The sequence below is a fragment of the Magnolia sinica genome, chromosome 2 (genome assembly GCF_029962835.1).
Source record: "Magnolia sinica isolate HGM2019 chromosome 2, MsV1, whole genome shotgun sequence".
Lineage (NCBI taxonomy): Eukaryota > Viridiplantae > Streptophyta > Magnoliopsida > Magnoliales > Magnoliaceae > Magnolia > Magnolia sinica.
Window position 1 is genome coordinate 37,711,019 of NC_080574.1, and position 21,506 is coordinate 37,732,524.

The following is a 21,506-nucleotide window of genomic DNA, read 5'->3' on the forward strand; positions in this document are numbered from 1 at the left end:
TTCCACAAACTACCTTCTTCCGATTTGAAGCGCCATGGCCACTTCCCAAGTAACTCCGAATTGTAAATTTCGAACTTCCTGATCCCTACTCCCTTGTCCCCATAAGGCAAGCAAAACCCCTCCCATTTCAAAAGATGAAACTTCTCTATTCCATGCCATAGGAAATTCTTTTTTAACCTGTCAAATCTTTCCATTACAACCTTAGGGTGTCTAAACAAAGACATGAAAATAAGGAGGGATGTTTGTCATTGCTATTTGATTAAGGTTAATCGCACCCCAAAGGAGAGATGCCAACTCTTCCACTACGAAAGCTTCCTTTCAACTTTCTCAATCACCTTATCCTAGACATGTACTACAAGTTCGTTGATGCACAAAGGCAAGCCTAGATACGAAGAAGGAAAAGACCTGGCCTTACAGCCGGACACTTTTGCTAGCTTCTACACCTCCTCCTTGGACATCTGCACCCCCAATATTTCACTCTTTTGGATGTTTGTTGGGGAACTGTAGAAGCACACAGAGATGAATTAAGCAATGTACTCCAATCGCACAACCAAGCCCAAACTCAAACAAACCTAAACAAACTGGATTTAACATGGAAAAATCCTTGCGGGAAAAAATCACGGCACAAAGCGACAATAGTGCACTATGAAAGCAGAAAAATACAAGAGAGAGATTACCCGATTCGAACAAGCCTCAAATCTCTCTTACAAGCCCTTGAAACCTTTAAAACGAATTAGAAAGCTCTCTTGATCCTCTGATATCTCCCAAATTTCAATTACGCCCACATATGTAGCCTCTATGAGAATCACAATCGAAACCAGAAACAAATCCCGCACTTACGCAATTCTACGCATGCTCGATGACACCTTCGATGGGACTTCGATGGCATCGAACCCCTTCAATGTCGTCGAGAAAACACCAAAACGTTCCAGCGACTAAACATGGATTTTCTGGATTTTTCCGATGGCATCTTTGATGGGACTTCGATGCCAACGAGTAGGACACCACAAAGTGTCCAGTAACCAACATGGGATTTTCAGATTTTCTCAATGGCATTGAGCACTTGTTCATTGGCATTGAACTCTACTCGATGGCATCAAGCAGTCTGTCGATGGTATCAACAGACTCTATTGCTCACAGATTTAAGACATCAACAACAATGTTTACCTTCAAGCCTAGCACCACTTCAAAGCACCTACGTATTTCCCTCATATTATCCACTTTCTCCTTTGCTTCACAAAAAAAAAGAAAAGAGGTATCGTTTGCAAATTGAAGGTGTGAAACATGAAACTTAGCATTCCCCACCTTGTAGCCACTAATTAAACTTGCTGATAGACCCCTGTCAAGCATTTTACTTAGAGCCTTGGCCGCTGCCTTGAACAAAAAAGGGAAAAGTGGGTTCCCCTGTCAGATACCCCTCGTAGTGCTAATGAAGCCTTTAGGAGACCCATTAGCTCAAACTGAGAATCTGGCCAATGAGATGCATTCTTGAATCCAGCTCCTCCACTTTTGCCCACAGCCCACTTGTTGCAACATGTAATTCAGAAGTTCCCATTCAACATGATCACAAGCTTTCTCGATGTCTTGCTTACACATCATTCCCTGTTTGCCTTCTCCATATCTCGAGTCAATACACATGCGCTATCAATGCACTATCTACAATCTCTCAACCTGCCACAAACGCACCCTGAGCCTTGGAAATGATACTTGCTAGAACCGCATGAAACTTTCTCTCCAAGATTTTCGCTAGTATTTTATATGGGCTCCCAATGAGGCTAATTAGTTTAAAGTCACCGAGACCAGCCACATCTTCTTGGGGATGACAACTATTAAAAATGCACCCAACTCTTTCGCCAATCTCCCCTTCTAAAAGAACTCCATAACAAAGTTAACCACATCATCCTTCACCATCTACCAAAAGACCTGGAAGAACACAAAAGGGAAGCCATATGGCCCCAAGGCCTTATCCCTATACATAGCATCAACAACTACTTTGATTTCTTTCTCATAAATCGGCTTCTCCAATGAATTAGCTTCCTCCTCCGATAAAGAGAAATATTACAAATTATCAAGCCTAGGTGTTTGAGTTGTCAGTATCGCTACAAGTTTCGTTGACTGGAGATAAAGATATAATATCGTTATCGCCGATAATATCGCCGATAACCGGAAATGCAAAAAAAAAAAAAGGGCGAATAAAGGGGAAAATGATGGAATTTTTCAGTAAAACTTCAGGGCATGCCTAAATACACATATTTGCATATTTAGGAATAAAAAAATTACAAAAAAATGCATTAAATAATAAGTTTTCATTTAATGGGGCCCAAAAGGCATACGCTGCCATAAGAAATCGTTCCAATTATAATCAAAATGAGTTCATATAATACAAATGCAGCTAACATATAATAATTAGGACATGTAAAAGTTAATGAACTAAAAGAGTACACCGTTCTTGGGACATGGAATCTATATATTGGTATACGTGGTGATTGATGGCTTGGATATGACACTTGTTTGACATATTGACGCATCCATTCAATTTTCCAGATCATTTTATGGTATAAGCCCAAAAAATAGATAGATCCAAATCTCAAGTGGACCACATCACAGGCAAGGTGTCCCGTATCGGTATTGGTTGGCGTAATGGTGACCTCCAAAACCGATACGGATACGGGGGCATAACGGTGATATGGGGGCGTAACGGCCCGTAACGGCGCAAAATTTTTGTTTTTGCCAAAAAAATATGGATTAAATCCGGAATATTCTAAGCATTCCAAATATGCATTCATTTATAAATTGGAACATGTTTATGGTGGTGTAACGGTCCACTCTTTGGTGAGAAGGTGTATCGGACTGTCTGATGAATTTATGAACCAGATAACCTGAATTTGACTACAAAATTCATATATTTAATTTTCTAACTATCTACTATCAATGATAGATATATTAGAATGAATGTAATATGAAAATATCTTACATTTAGGTGTTTGCAATTATTTTTGAGGGCTAAACTTCATGCGTAAATAGAAAAAAAATATATAAAAAAATAAAATAAAATGGCACCCCAAATATGTAAAATGCACATTAACATGTTCTACTATGATTAACACATCATATGGCATCATTAAAACAACAAAAGAATCATTAAAAAATGATTTTTCGAATTTTCAAAAAAAGGGCCAAAATAAATGCGTAAATAGAAAAAAAATATTAAAAAAAATATAAAATGGCACCCCAAATCTGTAAAATGCACATTAACATGTTCTACTATGATTAACACATCATATGACATCATTAAAATAGCAAAAGAATCATTAAAAAATGATTTTTCGAATTTTCAAAAGAAGGGCCAAAATAAATGCGTAAATAGAAAAAAATATTAAAAAAATATAAAATGGCACCCCAAATCTGTAAAATGCACATTAACATGTTCTACTATGATTAACACATCATATGACATCATTAAAACAGCAAAAGAATCATTAAAAAATGATTTTTCGAATTTTCAAAAAAAGGGCCAAAATAAATGCGTAAATAGAAAAAAATATAACAAATATATAAAATGGCACCCCAAATCTGTAAAATGCACATTAACATGTTCTACTATGATTAACACATCATATGGCATCATTAAAACAGCAAAAGAATCATTAAAAAATGATTTTTCGAATTTTCAAAAAAAGGGCCAAAATAAATGCGTAAATAGAAAAAAATATTAAAAAATATAAAATGGCACCCCAAATCTGTAAAATGCACATTAACATGTTCTACTATGATTAACACATCATATGACATGATTAAAACAACAAAACATATTAAAAAAAAGTATAAATACCTATTTTTGACGAATTTCTGAAAAATGGCCCACCGAGCTTTGATTCAAAAAAATCTGTAATATAATGTGTTTTTATCTCAAATACCTAGCCAAGGTTGGTCGAAATTAGTAGTAGAATGAGTGAGAAACAGTTTGGAAGCAAGATGTTTCAAAAAAACAGCAAAAACAGAGCTTAAAATGAAAAAAAAAGTTACCGTTATGGGCCCGTAACGGCCGTTACACCCCGTAATGGGCCCTTATCGGCCGATACGGGTACAAAATCGGGTAACGGCCGATACGACCCCAAAACGCGTAACGGTTTCCACCGTTACCGTTACGTATCGGCCGTTACGGCTGATACGTAACCGTTTTGGCACACCATGATCATAGGACTGTGTTGATTGAATGCACACCATTAAAAACTTCTCAAGGGCCACAAATTTTGTATCAAACTAGTTTGTATAACCTAATCAACAGGTTGAATGTCAAATAAACATTACACTGAACCCTGGGAGGTTTTTAATGGTGGACATTCAATTGCTACTATTTTTTGTGGTGTGGTCCACCTGAGAGTTACATATGCTTGATATTTTGGATCAAGATCTAAAATGATCTGAAAAAATAGATGGACAACGTGGATCAAATAAATACATCATGATTAGGCCCACATAGCACCAACCACTAGCCATCTTGACAGTGGCAACGTCACTAGCCAAATCACGTCCTGCTGGTGTAAGGACTTTGTGGTACCCACTGTATGGCATGTGTTTTATCATTGTGAATAACGACGTGGCTACTAGACAGTGTTCCGTGGGCCCACCATGATATATGCGAGAAATCAACCCCATTAATCCATTTCAGCATATCATTTTAGTACATGGTCCCAAAAATGAGGTAGTTCCAAATCTCAAGTGGACCACACCAAAGGAAACAACAACTATTAAATCCCACCATTATACTGGAAGCGGATTCCATTCCCTTAAAACTAGAAGCGGATTGGCGGGTGTACCACACACCAGCTATATAGCTGCTGTAGGTACGTGTCGTGTGAAGACGAGCACTGACGCTCCTCGAGCTCCGAGTTGTACGAACGGTTCAAAGGAGATCAAAGTTACATGGGCCCCACAGTGATGTATTTATTATATCTACACTGTTCATCAATTTTTAGAGATCATTTTAGAGCATTATCCAAAAAATGAATCATGTCCAAAGATCATCTGGACCACACCACAAATAGCAGTGGAGATAATGATTTTCACCGTTAAAAAAATCGTAGGGCCCACCATAATGTTTATTTTCCATCCAATCTGTTCATAAGGTCTCAAAGGCCTGAATGAAGAAGAAAAACAAATTTCATTTTGATCCAAAACTTCTGTGACCCGAAAAAGGGTTTCAATGGTAGACTTCAATCTCCCACTGCTTTTTGCAGTGTGGTCCGCTTGATAGTTAGATCTGTCTTATTTTTCGTTTCAAGCCTTAAGAGGAGCTCACTAAATTGATGGACAGTTTCGATATAACAAATACCTCATGATCAGATCCATAGAACTTGCTGACGTCAATACAGCTACTATACAGCTGGTGTGAGAGGACGCGGATTAGATAGATACTGACAGGTTGAGTAGCGAGTCGGCTACTAATGTGACGTCGCCAAGTTTTGTGGCCCACTATGATGTATGTGTTATATCCACACCATTCATCCGTTTTTAGATATCATTTTAGGGTATGAACCAATGAATGAAGCAAATAAAAATCTGTAGTGGACCCCACCTAAGAAAGCAGTGGGGAGAGTGATTCCTACCGTTGAAACTATCCTAAGGCCCATCATAATGTTTATTTGAATCCAATCTATTCAAAAGTTAAAAAAGACATGAAATAAAGGAAAACACAAATATCAGCTTGATCTAAAACTTTTGTGGCCTTTAAAAGTTTTTAATGGTGGGCGTCATTGTCCCACTGTTTTCTATGCTGGGGTCCATTGGAGCTTTGGATTTAACTCGTTCTTTGGATATTGCCCTAAAATGATCTCTCCAAGTGCATGGAAGGTGTGGATACAAAACATACATCATGGTGGGGCCCACGGAACTTGCCAACGTCACTTCCGTAGCTAGTCTCGCTACTCAACCTGTCAGTATACTCAACCTAGCTAATCCCCGCCAAGAGCGGACGCGAGAGAGCTTTCGTTTTTACGAAATTCTCTCTTCTTCTCGAAAATCTGCGATCAATCTCATCTTGAAATTATCTTTTTCTTTTTCTTTTTCAAATCCAAACCGAAATCTTCGTAAATCTTGGTGAAATCAAGTTCTCTTTCAAATCTCTTTCTTTGAAGAAAACAAAAGGGTTTTCTTATCTTAGAAAATTCAGAGCTATCAATAGTGATCGGTCCACTAAATCTAGCCGAAATCCACTTCCGCAGGTAGATCTGGAGAAAAAAAAGGTAAGAGAGCTTTTTTGTATATATATTTTATATTTATTTTAATTTTTTTTTCAATAATAAGGAGAATGAAAGCTATTTTTTTGATAAAATCGAAAATATCATAGATATTTCGTCGACATTTGGAAGAGAAACGAAAACTTGGGGTTTCGGTATTGTCGGTTCAGCGACACCGATAATATCGCAAATATTTCGTCGACATTTGGAAGAGAAACGAAAACTTGGGGTTTCGGTATCGCCGGTTCAGCGACACCGATAATATCGCCGATATTATCGATTTCTCGTCGGCAATTCGAACACTGGTTGCACCCACATCTCCCATGTGAGAAGGTCCTCATAAAACTGGATCATCGTATCACACATCTTAGACTTTTCCTCTATTCTCTTTCCATCCACCGGCATTCTCAGAATCATGTTGGACCTAGCCTAAGCACTAGCAATGCTATGGAAGAAGCTGGTGTTCCAGTCCCCCTCCTTAGGCCACATTGCCCTGGATCTTTGCCTCCACTGGATATCTTGTTTTTTTCTTTTTTAATTTTCCATACAGACATCCACAAACTGTTAAAAGGTCAGAAGACTCGTACCTTAACGTAGCTTCATCGTCACTGTATTGTTTGCTATTTCTTTTTTTTCTTTTTTTTGTAATGAGTTTGCCTTGCCTCTCCAGTGACTCAGGAGCCCTAGCATGTGTTACCCCATTGGGGCCCACATGTTCAGATGGCCTGTGATTTTTGAACTGTGTCTACCTTATGGGTAACAATAATAAATATGCCACAATCTCATATTCATGCGTGAGTGTTGATCCTGGCCTTTGATTTGTGAAGTTTACTGTACATTTGAAGATCTTCTCAATGTTACAGACTCATCTACACATGGTAGAGGAAAGAATCATCTGTCCAGATTAATTTCCTTCCTAGGCCCTATGCTGCATGGAATCTGGATCATGGGCGGTTCCAAATCATCGGACCATCTCAGCATGTATGCCCCAATGGGGTGACACATGCTCAGCGGCAAGAGAAACCCTGTTGTAATAACCCATGCTTAAGATGATATAATAACATGTCTATATGGAGACACCTACAGTTTTCAAAATTCTCCATCAATAGTATGCATGGCAGTAATGCAATTGTCAAGGTCATTCATGTAATCATGTCAGAACTTTCAGCATCCGAATGTTTTATACAGTCCTGAACAGTCATGCGCAGAATGTAATAACCCTTGCTTAGGATGACATGAGCATTTCCATATGGAGACATCTACACTGTTCAAAAATTTCTCCATCGAATTTAGTGTGTGACAATAATACAATTGTCAATGGTCATTCATTTCAAAACTTTCAACATGTGAATGTTTTATGCAGTCCAACCATTCATTTATCTGCATGCGTGTATGTTTGCTTGCATGGTCTACAGGCATTTATCTTTTCTTATGAAGTGCATTTTATGTTTAATTAAATTTCAAGTTTTGCTCATCATTTATTTTAAGATTTTCCATTTTGGTTGATTCCTTATTTCTCTAACTCTTGTTCAGTCTTTTAAAAAGATGATCTAGCAAACCTCTATCAATTTCAAATTAAACACTCAATTGAAAGGAATCATAGATGCATCTTTGATCCGCTGCATACAATTGCTCCTTAATCTTGTTCTAGGTTCTTTGAGTTGGCTGCAGAATAATTCTGGAGTGTGGCCATTTATATAGGAATAGGTTGACAATTGAGATCCAGATTGCGTATTCATGGTGTCACTTAGGGCCCATTTGGATACCACCCAATAAGTAACTTTTAAACTTATATTAAGTTAATAACTTACTTTTTTTAAACTTAAGTTAGTTTGGAAAGCACCATTGTAAAAGTAGTTTATGTGATGAAAGTTACTTATCCCCATAAGGTTTTTGTTCTTCCTTGTCAACTTGTAACTTTTCAACTTTTCTCTCTTCCCCTCTCATCTCTCCATGTGATGGATGTCCATGTCAAAGGAGGTACCACATTATGGATGGTTCACATTGAAGTCGAGGCCCACATGATAGATGGTCCACATCAAAGGTGGGCCCCACATGATGGACGGCCCATATTAACATGGGGCCACATAATAGATGTTCCACATCAAAGATCGGCTCCTAATGATGAATGGCCCTCATCCAAGGCAAGCCTTGCAAGATAGATGGCTCACAGCTAAGGTGGGACCCACACGATGGATGGTCCACATGAAAGGTGGGCTCTATATGACGGGTGGTGGATGTTGAAGGTGGGAACCATACAGGTGATAGTCCACATCAAAGGTTGGCCCCCTAATGATGAATGACCCACATCCAAGCCAGGCCCCACATGATGGATAACCCACATTGAAGATGGGGCCCACATGATGGACAATCCATGTCAAAGGTGGGCCCCACGTGATGGGGGTGGATATTGAAAGTGGGCCCCACATGATGAATAACCCACATAAAGGCGGGCCCCACATGGGTCTCCACTCATGGCTCAGTGGTAAACATTGTGTTTTTACTCTGAGGTCATGGGTTCGAGAACTCACGTGTGTTTTCACATTTCAAAAAAAAAAAAAAAAAGGTGGGCCCCACATAATGGAAGGCCCACATCAAAGCTTGACCCCTAATGATGAATGGTCGACATCCAAGGTGAGACCCACATGATAGATGACCCACATCAAGGTGGCCCCATATAATGGATGGTCCGCATCTAAGGTGTCGTTGATGAATGGCGCACATCCAAGGTGGGCCCTGCATGATGGACGACCCACATCGAAGGTGGGGCCCACATGATGAACGTTCCACATCAAAGGTGGGTTCCACATGATGGACAATAACATTGATGGTGGGCCCATTTGTGATTGGTGTGAAATATCCTCATTTGGAAAGCTTTTGATTCTACTGAAGTTGGAACCATGTTCCATTCTTTTTTCTTTTTTTTATTTAAAGGTGACAAGAATTATATTAAAACTAAAAGGAAAATACAGGGAGGGAGATTCCCGCTGAGTTAGTGGAAATCAGGACCTCCAACAGAAAACAAATTACAATCGTTGATATTGAGAAAGTTATGGGCCCATTCTGCTGCATATTGCTGAACTCTCTGAAGAGAGAAATCCAGAGACTAATCTTATTCCTTTGGGATCCTAGATTTACGCCTAACGAAGCTTTGAAGAAATCTTCCGAGGGGTAAGGAGCGCACGAGGACAAGTTGAAATGCCTGAGGACTGCGAACCATATTTGGGAGAAGAATGAGCAGTGAGCGAACAGTTGGTTAATGGATTCTTCGGAAGACATACAGCAGAGACATATATTGGGGATTATCATACCCCTTTTCTTCAGATTATCCACTGTCAAAACTTTCTGTTTAGCAACCAACCAACCAACCGAACACAGAAATCTTAGGGGGCACTTTGAATTTCCAGATTTTGCACAACGTTACCTGATTCTTAGCTGAGGAACCATGTTCCATTCTTAGTTTCAATTAATGATAATAGGACTTCATGCTTCATAAGAATAGTAATGCAGGTTATCTGAACCTACTTAGTTGTACTAGATCTTCAATATGTTTATTTCTTTTAGAGTTTTGTAACCTTTATAATCCTTTCAACTATCTCACACAGATGTATTTCTTCTAATTTAAAAAATTATGTAATAAACTGTATTGGTCTAAATTTTCATCTTGTTTAAGTAATATAGTGAAGCCTACATCACTAGAAACCCCTTTGACTTCAGTTTTTGCGTTGACTAAAGTATGTAGGCCTTAACAAAAAATTACGCCAACTGGGGATCATCTACACACAATAAATAGTCACAATTTAACAAACTTGAATTTTCTTGTGCCTCTGTTAGCATCTTGTATGGAATCTCACTCATTTTCTTCTCTAAACCATGAGAATCTTCTTGGGTATCTACTCAATGGCGTCATCTTATACCTCTCTAAACCCAAAGACTGATAATCTAAGTCTGGTCTATGATATCCTAGACACCCATGCTTCTCCCCTTAATCTCTATTTTTCTCAGACAAATTGGATTCATTTAATGGGGTGTTATGCCTCCTGTCAATTTACCAGGCTAGCATGTTGATCTTGCCATCATTTTCTTCTATAGTCTCATTTTAGTTCCATAGTTCCCATTCATTGGTTCTAGTACTCTGAGTTTCAAAGTGGCACGGGAAATTAAATTCTGTGATGATGTCTATGAAGTTGCAAAATACCGGGATCACACATATAAAATCTTGACTGCTTCTTTCCCTTCTCTGCATGCCAAGATATTTTGGATATTCTTTGCTTAGCTGATTCTCCTATCACCAATTCAATACCATTTAGGACACATGCAGTGATCGTTGCGTCTAGCTGGAACTTCTAGAGTTAGTGCTGTGATCAATTCCTAGGATAAAGGAGGTCCCAAAACTGTCAGCATTTACTTTTCTGCAGGGCTTTTTCACCAGTGCCTTTATATTATTGGTCATTGGTTTTAGGATGTATTCCTAGAATGCAGTGTAAAATCTTGTAAGACTCATCTATAAAGCAACTCAGATGATCAGCAAAGAATTTTATTTAATGCGCATGCATCTTTTTCTTAGTGTTTAAGGATGTGCTCAGTCAAGTCAATGGAAGTGTTTTTCTTTTCTTTTTCATTTTTCTTTGCAAAGTTCGGTGTTGTCTTTCGTAAATTGCTTTCTGAAATCCTGATGTTATTATTTTAACCCTTGCAATGGATCAGATGAATGGAGGAACTTTCTTGCTCGAATCGGCCGAGATGAAAATGCACAAGACCTTGAACTTTTTGATAATCCGAATGATGTTCTTGAACTTCGATTTTGGGCTTCTTATCGTGGACAAACATTAGCAAGAACTGGTAAATCAGTTTTCTTTTCTTTCCTTTTCTTTTTTAAGCCACATGTTTCTCTGCACAGCTCATACTTGTTTTCAAGAATGTTTTAGTGTTACTTCCATCTTTCTATCCATGTACCCATCTATTTTTGCACCTTAAGCGTATGTGCTTCTTTCACCCCAAATAGCTGGGACAAGGCAATGATGATGGTGGTGATCTGTATTTGCTTGTTTAGTATACTAGCATTAGTGGATGTCTAGCTGTTGCAAACCATAGTCTAAAATCATTGGCAAATCTCCACTTGGTGGTTTCTTTGGTAAAAGAGGAGTTTGTTAATCCCATCCACATGTATAAACAACCCATATATACACCACCACATGTGCCAACATGGCAAACGGGTGTGAGATCCAAGTTCCACATCATGTGGTTCCCACTGAGTTTGTGCCGTGGACAGTTGGCCTAGAAGGTTGGCCAACTCATCACATTGACCACAATGTTAAATGCACATGGATTACTAGAAAGAACTTGGCCAAGTTTAGCTTACCTCTGAGTGCAATCAGTTGTAAGCTTTTAATCTAGTGTAGGTCTAGGTCTCCTTGAGGACTTGAGGGGTTGGAGCTTCGAAACTCACCCACTTCTATTTCTCGGCAAATCCATCTCAATATCCAATGATTTGCACACATAAGGGTGATGTGCGATCCAGGCCTTCTTAAAATACCATAATCATTAGTGTTTGAATGCAATAAATGTACCTGGGCAGCAAAACCACAACATTTTTTTGGACTTTTGCAGTTTTCTCCCCTTTACCTTTTACTACATTTTCTCCTTTTCATTGTTCTCCAATTATAATTTTATGAAATACGCACTTTATTGAATCCCTTTCACCACAATGGCATTTTCTAGCTTGGTAGCCTTTCGAGGAATGTGATGATGGAATTCACTCCCTAGCCTCTGTGGGGCAACATTTCCTAGAAGAGCTAAAGATCGTAGAAGACAATTTTGTTAAATTCATTGATTCTATTTTCATTAGGGAGGGAGGTGCAAAATCTTCTAGTACCCATGTGCACATTGGTATTGTGTTGTTTCCAACATGATATGTTGAGCATATCAAGGGAGGGAGGTTAATGTTCGCAACTTTTTCTTTACTCGCATGCACATATTTTATGACAAGAAGGCAAGTAAATTGTGAGAATTTCAAAAATAATGAACCTAAAAATAGATAATCTAGTTAAAAATTTCCTACAGGCATTGGTATCGTGCCATGTCCAATATGATATGTAGAGGACAGTTACTGTGCAAAATTTCTACTGTACTCACATGCACATATATGATGACAAGAATGTAATTAAGTCACCAGAATTTCATAATAATGAATCGAATGCAATAGGGTTTAATTTTTTTAAAAATAAAAATTGTTCAAGTATCCACTACTGGTATCAGCATCTTGTCGTGTCCAAGACGATATTTGGAGTATAAGGAGGGATGAGGGTGGGTTAATTTTCACAATTTTTATTTTACTCACATGCACATATATTATGACATGAATGCAAGTAAAAGAAGATTCATCATGCACCTTGAGTGGTGGTTTGTTGGGGTTTCCTGATACATATAAATTTTGTATATACTAGGTCTATACTTGTGGCATACGATATTGTCTCATGTTAAGTTGCTTATTTAACGAATGTACTAGCTAGCGGATAAACTTTGTATGTCACTGTTTACTTATTTGGAGATTATGCAGTTCGTGGCATGATGTACTATAGAAAGGCCCTCATGCTTCAAAGTTACTTGGAAAGGTTGACATCTGGAGGTTTGTACATTTCTGTATCATATCTCGTCTTTTTAATACATGTTATAAAGCATTCTCAGCTCGTCTAGAAATGACAGACACGGAGGCAACACTTTCTGGTAATGATGCAACTGACACTCAGGGCTTTGAGTTGTCTCCGGAAGCTCGAGCCCAAGCGGACTTGAAGTTTACATATGTTGTCACTTGTCAAATTTACGGGAAACAGAAGGAAGAACAAAAGCCAGAGGCTGCAGATATTGCATTGTTAATGCAGCGGTATGTTTTCAAATATGATACCACTGTTTGGACCATTTCCCATGCTTTATTCCTTGAGTCCAAATTGTGCATGCAGAATTGCTACTTGTTACAAACCTAACACATTATTGCAGTTACTTTTTATTAATCTAATGTTTTAGATTATCTTTCAACAGGAATGAAGCTCTTAGGGTTGCTTTCATTGATAATGTTGAGACTCTAAAGGATGGTAAAGTTCACACTGAATTCTACTCAAAACTTGTGAAGGCAGACATCCACGGAAAAGATAAGGTTAGTGTTTTCTTGAATTTATCATATTTCTCGTTTCTCTATTCTTTACATTTCTTTCCTTCCTGCCAATTTCCTGACGGTCATCTTTGAAAGTTCTTCCTGTATGGGTATGCAACACTTGTCTCTTATGAAACTTTTGCTAAGCAATTGGGATACGGCTTAGAAGATGATGATGATGGTCTTGGTGATGATATATGGCCTGAAACTCTTGCTTTTTCATATGATAGTGGTGGTGTGGATGATATGTCATTGAATTCTCTTTTGCATCTGCTGCTACATTTAAAGACTGATTTTGTGTTTGCTATAGTTATGTTCAATATATATCACCCCATTGATACATACTTTCTTTTTTTGAAGAGTAACGAAATTTTATTGAAGGCCCGCTAGAAACCACCAGTGAGAAAAGAATACACAAAAGGAAAAGGCCCAAAGAAAAAACAAGAGGAAAACAAACAGCAATCAATCAATGCTTTTGAGATTAGAGGCCCATTCACCAAGGGAGGCCTTCAAAAGCATGATCATAGCCTCCGCGGACCAAGAAATGTTCTCAAAGCAGCGCCTATTCCTCTCATTCCACATCCCCCACCAAATAGCTAGAAGAACCATATGCCAAAGCGTCCCTTTTTTTTTTTTTTATGAGTAGCCCTCCTCCATGCCATGCCCAAGAAAATCGTTCACATTACTAGGCATAACCCAATATGAACTGAAAGAAGATAAGAAATGATACCACACTTTGGACGTGATGGAGCAGAAAATAAACAAATGATCAATTGTCTTCGCATCTTGCTTGCACAGGTAACATCTATTAGGGATAACCATAGCTCGCTTTCGAAGATTATCTATCGTCAGAACTTTCTTTGTACCTACCAGCCAAGAGAACACCGCAACCATGGGGGGAATATCATAATGCCAAAAATGATAGGCATGATTCACCCCATCACCTGTAGAAGTAGACGATCGGATCATCTTGAAGGAGCTAACTGTGAATTTCCTTGAGCTGTGAAAATTCTACACCATTTCATCCCTCCACCTAGAAGATAAATTCCTTTCTAAAAGGGATAAGAGATCTTCAATTTCCATATTGGTCAAATCTCTTTTGCAAAGGGACACCAACAAATATTACTTCCCTACCCCGAAAAGCATTCTGACACCTTAATATTTGCTGTAAAAGCAAGCCAAGCTAAGTTGGGGTAGAATTGAGAGAGAAGAAGGTCGCCACAACACCCATCCTCCCAAAATCTAACTCTAGTGCCATTAGAGCTGTACACGAACCAAGTTAGCTCGGTTAGCTTGCGCGACTCGACTCGAAAAAGCTCAATTCGACTCAGTTCGAAACTAAGTTCGAACCAAGTCGAGCTGATATTTTTTTTATTTTTTATTTTTTAGCTCGAAATTTTTGAGCTTGCCCAATCTCGGCTCGACTCGGATCGAACCCCAACTCGAATCGAACTTGGATCGAACCAATTCAGTGACTCGGTTCATATTGATGTTGCTCACCAAGTGTTTGATGAAATGACTTAACGAAGTGTCGGCTGGTGGTGAGGAAGTTATGAATATGAAACAGAGACCCTTGTATCTTTATTTTGATGTTGCCTACTGAGTGTTTGATGAAATACTTGTAAACTGTTGTTGTTGTTTTACATACTGTGAGAAATTGAAGGTGCACTTCATGTGTTTGAGAAAATGCTGCACGAGCTCGAACTAGCCCGAGTTGTTGACCGAACTAAGCTGAGCTGGCCACTCAAGCTTAAGGACCAAGTCGAGTGGAGTTCGAGCTAGGGTTAGCTAGTGGTCGAGCCGAGTCAAGCTGTGCCAAGCTCGACTCGGTTCGACTCGTGTATAGCTCTAAGTGCCATCGTCTAGAGAGAAGGGTATACCTTTTCTAAATTCCGCCAAAGATTCCATAGTCGACTTCCAATTATTTGAAGCCCTATAAAGTGGAAACTCCTTTACTTCCCATCCTCCCGGGGCCAGCCCATACTTAGAAGCAATGATATTTCTCTAAAGCCATTTCCCTAGCAAAGTACAATTCATATTGAAGAGATCTCGCAGCCTAGCCCCGCCTTTTGATATAGGATTACAGACATCTTGATGAGGACATCACGCGCACGCACGCCGCCCCCTACACATGTACACACGAAGGAGGGCCCCACCGTCGATCTGGATCGATGACGATGTCCAGGGAGGGCCCCCATGCTAGAAGACGGAGTTTTTGCTCAAAACAATGGGCCCGATAATCAAGAAAAGCCCATCATGGGATCTCATGATCATGGCCCGCTAGTCGGATTGATTTCATATTTTAGATTTTGCTTATTGTTATTATTTAGAACATCGTGAACGCTTTAGATTTCTTTGTTTAGTTTTTATTTTAGTTTACTTCATCGCCAAGTAATAGGTTGCGCACATGGTGCTAGTTTTGGGGTATAGGGTTTTCCTATAAATAGACACCCCTTGTAGTTCTTTTGATTCATTGAAGATTAATAAAAATTCTGCGTTTTCCTACTATCTCAGTTGTGAAACCTAATTGGGTGTGAAGCCCTCCCTTCATCGAAGGGTTAACTACCGTGGTGCGAAGCCACATCTATCCCAATTCGCCCCCAACCATCGCCATCTCTACTACCCATCTTCTACCATCCCTTCTTCTCATCTCACCCCATCATCTACACTTCGAATCATCTATTGCAGCAATTTTCTTCTCCACATCAGAATTTCAGAATCTGGCCCTACAGGAGGGCTGAAACTTCGACGGAGCACCACGCACAAACCGTACATCGGATCGAGCTGAGATTTGGGGGTTTTGGAGTCCATCCCTAGCCGACCAGGGCCAAGGTGGCCTTTTTCTGAATAGTGGGCCCCACACACATGCGGCCGTGATCACACGCACGTGCGTCTGGGCCATTGTTGTTGTCCACGCGTGCGATACTTCTCTAGTTCGTCTCTCCTCTCTTTCACTCTGTTTTCACCCAAAATCCCTAAACCTAACCCTAAATTACTCAAATCCCCAATTTTATGCCCATTTTCTTACCCTAGGGTTCCTTGATTTGAAATTGGTGAATCACTTGGATTAGGGACTGATTACTATGCATGTGTGGATGATTATTTCTTATCTTTGAGTATCGTTTGGTTCATAATTTTTATTGATCCAGCCCTATCATGTGTAGGCCTGGACCCGCATAGATTCCCCTTAATTGAATGTTTGGACTTTCATGTGGGATATGGAATTTGTGTAATTGTTTTTGAACTAATGTGATCTTAAGCCTGAAATCTCGCATATCATATTTAATTTTCATGTCCTGCATCACATCTTCCCATCTGTGAAGGTGAAATTTGAAGCCTTCAAAACTGCCTCTCCAAAAGAAATCTCTTCCGAGTTTCTCCAACTTGATTCTAACCGAACTTGGCCATTTGAAAAGGGAAATTAAGTAAAGTGGCATGTTGGAAAAAGTCGCTTTGATGAGAGTGAGCCTCCCACCCCATGATAGGTAACGACTCTTCTAGGACGCCAATTTTCTTTCTATCCGCTCAACTACCTTATCCCAAAGGTGTAAAGGAGGTTTGGCTATGCATAAAGGGAGTTGCAAGTAAGAGGAGGGGAAAGATCCCACCTTGCAGCTGATAATTAACACCAACAAAGAAACCTCATTTTGGGATAAATGGATACCCAAGACTTCACTCTTTCCCATATTCACTTTCAAACCAGAAACTGCTTCAAAGCACGCGATTATCTTCTCAGGTTATCTAACATGAGAGCAGTGTTCGAGTTGTCGGTATCGCTACAAGTTTCGCTGGCCGGAGATAAAGATATAATATCGTTATCGTCGATAACCGGAAATGCAGGGAAAAAGGGGGAAACATGGTGAAAATAGTGGAATTTTTCAGTGAAACTTCAAGACATGCCTAAATACACATATTTACATTTTATGGAATGAAAAATTTGCAAAATGAATGCATTAAATTAGAAGTTTCCATTTAATGGGGGCCAAAAAGCATGCATTGTCGTAAGAAATCACTCAAATAGTTACAAAAATGAGTTTATATAATACAAATGAAAGCTTACAACAATTAAGACATGCAAAAGTAAATGAATTAAAAAAAATACACATTTTTGGCCATGTTTCATCCCCACATAGAGTGACGAGGTGACTCGTAATCATTGCCCGGATCCCGTGGCAGTTGATAGTACTGTTACCCAACATGTTGACTGTACTGTTCCCATGTCATCCTCTGCTCGTACCAATTGAGGAACTCTCTTATGTACTTCTGATAGTCATCCTCCCCAAATTGTACGAGTATGCCTAGATGTGGGAATTGCGTGACATACATCAACGGCATTTCATGAGCAGGGTATTGAGGGAACAGATCAAGTCCAACCCCAACTCCTTGATAGTATTACTACTAGTCATATGGGTACCCCGAATATCCTCCTGTCAAAGGGTCATGACTTGAAGAACTATCTTCCAGCTGCCTGTACCCATGGGTAGATGAGCGTGACTGAATGTCAGAGTTGCCATGGCCATACCCGACGAGTGGGCCACGATCATGAGATCCCATGATGAGCTTTTCTTGACAATCGCGCCCACTTTTTTTGAATCAAAACTTTTCTAACTAGAGGCCCTCCCTGGACGTCGTCATCGAGCTAGATCGATGGTGGGTTCCTTCTACGTACGTACGTGCGTACGGGTGGTGGTGTGCAGGTGTGCGTGTGCACGATGTCCTCATCACCCGTGATATCCCCCATGAGCATAAGGTGGGACAGAGGTGGAGCTCTCCTGATTTGAACTTATGTCTATAGATGACAAGCTACGTGTGAGAGCATTAGCCGCGGCGCGTCCGGCTTTCTTCTTCGAACGACGCTCGAATATATATGTGAGCTCCGATGCTCTCGCCTTGGATGGTGGACGAGATCCATGGTCCATGTCCTAAGTGGCAAGGTCAAAGCTCTGTTCCTCAGTGAATTGGCCAACAGATCGTTAGCTCTGAGTCGTCGTGTACCCCCCACCACTGCCACCCCCACCCCCAATAGTACTACCTATACTAGTGTCGGTGCCTCCGTCCCCTCCCTCGTCATCGTCGTTCCCAGCACCAGTGTCGAGTTGGGGTTGAGTCTCATCATTATCATCACTCACTAAGACTTGATGATGGGGAGGGGGCCATGAAGATGCTTCCTCACCCTCATTGGAACGTGCCGAACTCCTCACCAAAGGATTAATGGAGTCTGTATCTGCCTTCTGTTCGATTAATACCTGATCGACATCAATACCTAGAGTCGTTACTCCCTCGGCTACTTGTGGAGCAGGGCCTCCCTCTGCATCATCTAAATCAGCTGATTTGACCCACTCATAGAGTGGGTCCTCATCATCATCACCTATCTGTGCCATGTTACCTATAGACAACAGGTCCAGCGGGTCCTGATTTTCCTCAATGTCTCGGTTTACCCGCAACTGCCTCTCTCTTAACTTCATATTGTAGTGGCAGTAAACGAGCTTTTGCAGCTTCCCATATGCTAGCCTATTCCTCTTGCTGGTGTGTATGAGTGACCATGTGCTCCAATTCCTCTCACATGGTGAAAATCAAGGTGTTCCGTAACGGTAATGGTGGCCGTAACAGCCACCACCGTTATCGTTATGATACGGGCCGTAACGACCATTACGACCCTCGTATCGGCCGTTACGGCCATTTTTTTTTTTTGGAAAAATGTTCCTGGACCGTTACGAGACCGTTACAGGGCCGTTACGACGTGTTTTTCTGTGATGGCCGTTTCGACCCCGTAACGCGTAACGGCCATTACGGTCGTTACGTAACCGATTTGGAATACCATGGTGAAGATGATACAATCTGTGCGAGAACACGGACTGCCAATAGCTGCAGTGCGGGCGTGTCGATTCCGTACATCGCCCACCACTCACCGATATATATATATATATATATATATATATATATATATATATATATATACTATTTTTTTATATATATATATATATATATATATATATATATATATATATATATATATATCCATGAGGAGCTTGTTTTAGTTTGAAGTTTAAACGAAAAATGCAATTACCTAATTATGTTACCATACTCACCCGATATCATCATTTCAGTCGATGCTTTTGCTAGTGCGGATGAGAATGTATCCCTCACATCCCTAAACCGCAACAACTGTAAACACGGATTCACAGGTCATTATTTTTAATCACCCATATTTCTAGAGGCTATAAGGAAGAAAATTTATTGCATTACCTGGTTACCGAAATCTGCTTGCGCTGTCGATTCTGGGAACAATCGTTCGAACGCCTCGTGGACGGCCATCGTCAAATCTTGATTCTCATGGAGCCGACGTTTATAATGAAATTTAGGATTCAGGTAGTATGCTGAAATCCAAATATTAGTTACTTAGTTGTATTAACATGCAAACAGAAGTGATATTTAAAGTTCTCAGTTATATTAATAAACTTACCGGCTTGGTGGAGTGGATTCTCGAGAGCCCTTGTCCATCGATGATCGATGATACTGATCACCCACTGATACGAATTGGGGATTGTAGTCATTATCCCCTCGCTCATAATTCTCATAAGCTCATACATTGACCCCATCGGAGGCCACATCTCATTATCTACGGCTCGTAGGACCTTGTACATCGGATGCAGGAAGGAAACAACGTTGTGAATTTTATCCCAGAAGGAATCGAAAAGCACGATCTTCGAACAGGTCTTTGCACCCTCAGTCTTCCTCTGATTCCACTCCATGTATTTTTCAGATCTGAACAAATTTATGAGACCCCACGCGGTGCCTGTATAAGTTGTCGAGTGCAATGAAGTTCGTGGCGAACCGTGTCGCGCCTAGTCTAACGATGTCCGCTTTATAACACTCACGCATTGCAGCCAACAACCATGAGTGATTGTATATAAAGTTTGTTACTCTCCTCGCATCCTGGATAGTCTTCTTGACAGAATCCCTCTGGCCTATCTCCTTGAGCATTAAATCAATGCAGTGTGCCGCACACGAGGTCCAATAGAGATTGAACTTCCTCATCAATTTCTTTCTCGCCTTAACGAACGCACTGCCATTGTCTGTCACAACTTGGACAATATGCTGGGACCCAACATTTCTAATCACTCCTTTTAGGAGAGCATATATGTATTCATGATCTTTTATTCTGGCTGATGCATCAATGGATTTGAGGAAAACCGGTTGTCCTCTACAGTACACCATAAAATTGATAATGGATAATTTCGTGGGTCTCGTCCACCCATCACACATGATTGTCACCCCGTACTGTTTCCAGTTCAGCTTGAGTCTATGTACCCAAGCCTGCATCTCCTCGTGCTCCCGATCGAGGTAGACGCCAAGAATCTCCTGTGGGGTGGGAGGCTTCACGCTAGGCCTGGCACGCTGCACCTCAATCATATTTTTGAAGTGAGGACTGACTGCTGCATTTGCTGGTACATGGCTTGAGATGAAGCACCTAGATATAGCGCCACCCACTTTCTCCTTGAGCCCTTTGCTCCACATTTTTTAATCTTTTTTAATTAACGCTTGCGATGGGTGCATCTGGGACAGGAGCGCTTTGCGTGCGTTGTAGGCCATGCCCGCTGCCTCCCTCAAATCGTCTGCTGCTCCCACCAGCCTCATGTTTGGATGTCCTAGATGACGGCCTACTCTCATCAACCCGTCTTCTTTGCTCCCCTTCCCACTCTGAAGCCTGAGACTCACGAATCACTTGGCTAAAATCACTCCTTTCTCGAGCCGTAACACAGTCATCGGGGTATGCGATCATGTCATCATCGTCATCAACATGCTCGTCGATAGCACCTATGCCCCGTCCAGTGCCTCGTAGCTCCTCTCTCATATCCCTCTCCCAATCATTCTGCTGCAGCTTGCGTGACTTCGCTTCAGTCAACACTCTTCTCATCTCTTCTCTCATTGGCCTTGTTACACTTGGATAGTCTTTCACATTTTTGTATCCCCCTGCCAAATGTTCCTTTAGCCTAGACACTCCACTCCGTATCACTTGGCCCCAATAGTTGCATATGGCTCCATATTTATTCCCCTCCACTGACCGTCCATGTTTCCACCCAATGTCCCTTGCTCCTTTTCCCGATCCAGATGAC

At 40.5% G+C, this 21,506-nt stretch overlaps 2 protein-coding genes across 5 annotated transcripts in view; one reads left to right on the forward strand and one right to left on the reverse strand.

Moving 5' to 3' along the window:
* LOC131236972 (callose synthase 9) overlaps positions 1-21,506 on the forward strand; it is a 181,408-nt gene that overhangs the window by 109,071 nt on the left and 50,831 nt on the right. For 3 of the 4 annotated variants that reach the window (XM_058234558.1, XM_058234561.1, XM_058234559.1), the window contains 4 exons: positions 10,947-11,081; positions 12,799-12,867; positions 12,936-13,122; positions 13,278-13,392. In XM_058234558.1, coding sequence (XP_058090541.1) covers positions 10,947-11,081; positions 12,799-12,867; positions 12,936-13,122; positions 13,278-13,392 — 506 coding nt within the window. The remainder of the gene's footprint in view (positions 1-10,946; positions 11,082-12,798; positions 12,868-12,935; positions 13,123-13,277; positions 13,393-21,506) is intronic. The other variant, XM_058234560.1, reaches the window with a different exon arrangement.
* Positions 19,536-20,356, reverse strand: LOC131236974 (uncharacterized). Its single transcript, XM_058234564.1, has 2 exons — positions 19,853-20,356; positions 19,536-19,766 (listed from the first exon to the last, which is right to left on the reverse strand). The coding sequence occupies exons 1-2, from the start codon at positions 20,139-20,141 to the stop codon at positions 19,624-19,626; spliced, it is 432 nt and encodes a 143-aa protein (XP_058090547.1). The 5' UTR covers positions 20,142-20,356; the 3' UTR covers positions 19,536-19,623.

Bases quoted from the DNA above. Each gene is read 5' to 3' on its own strand.
- LOC131236974 (XM_058234564.1), bottom strand. From the start codon at position 20,141: ATGGAGTGGAATCAGAGGAAGACTGAGGGTGCAAAGACCTGTTCGAAG. The intron at 19,767-19,852 runs GTAAGTTTATTA...TTTGGATTTCAG, and splicing joins GAATCCACTCCACCAAGCCG to CATACTACCTGAATCCTAAA.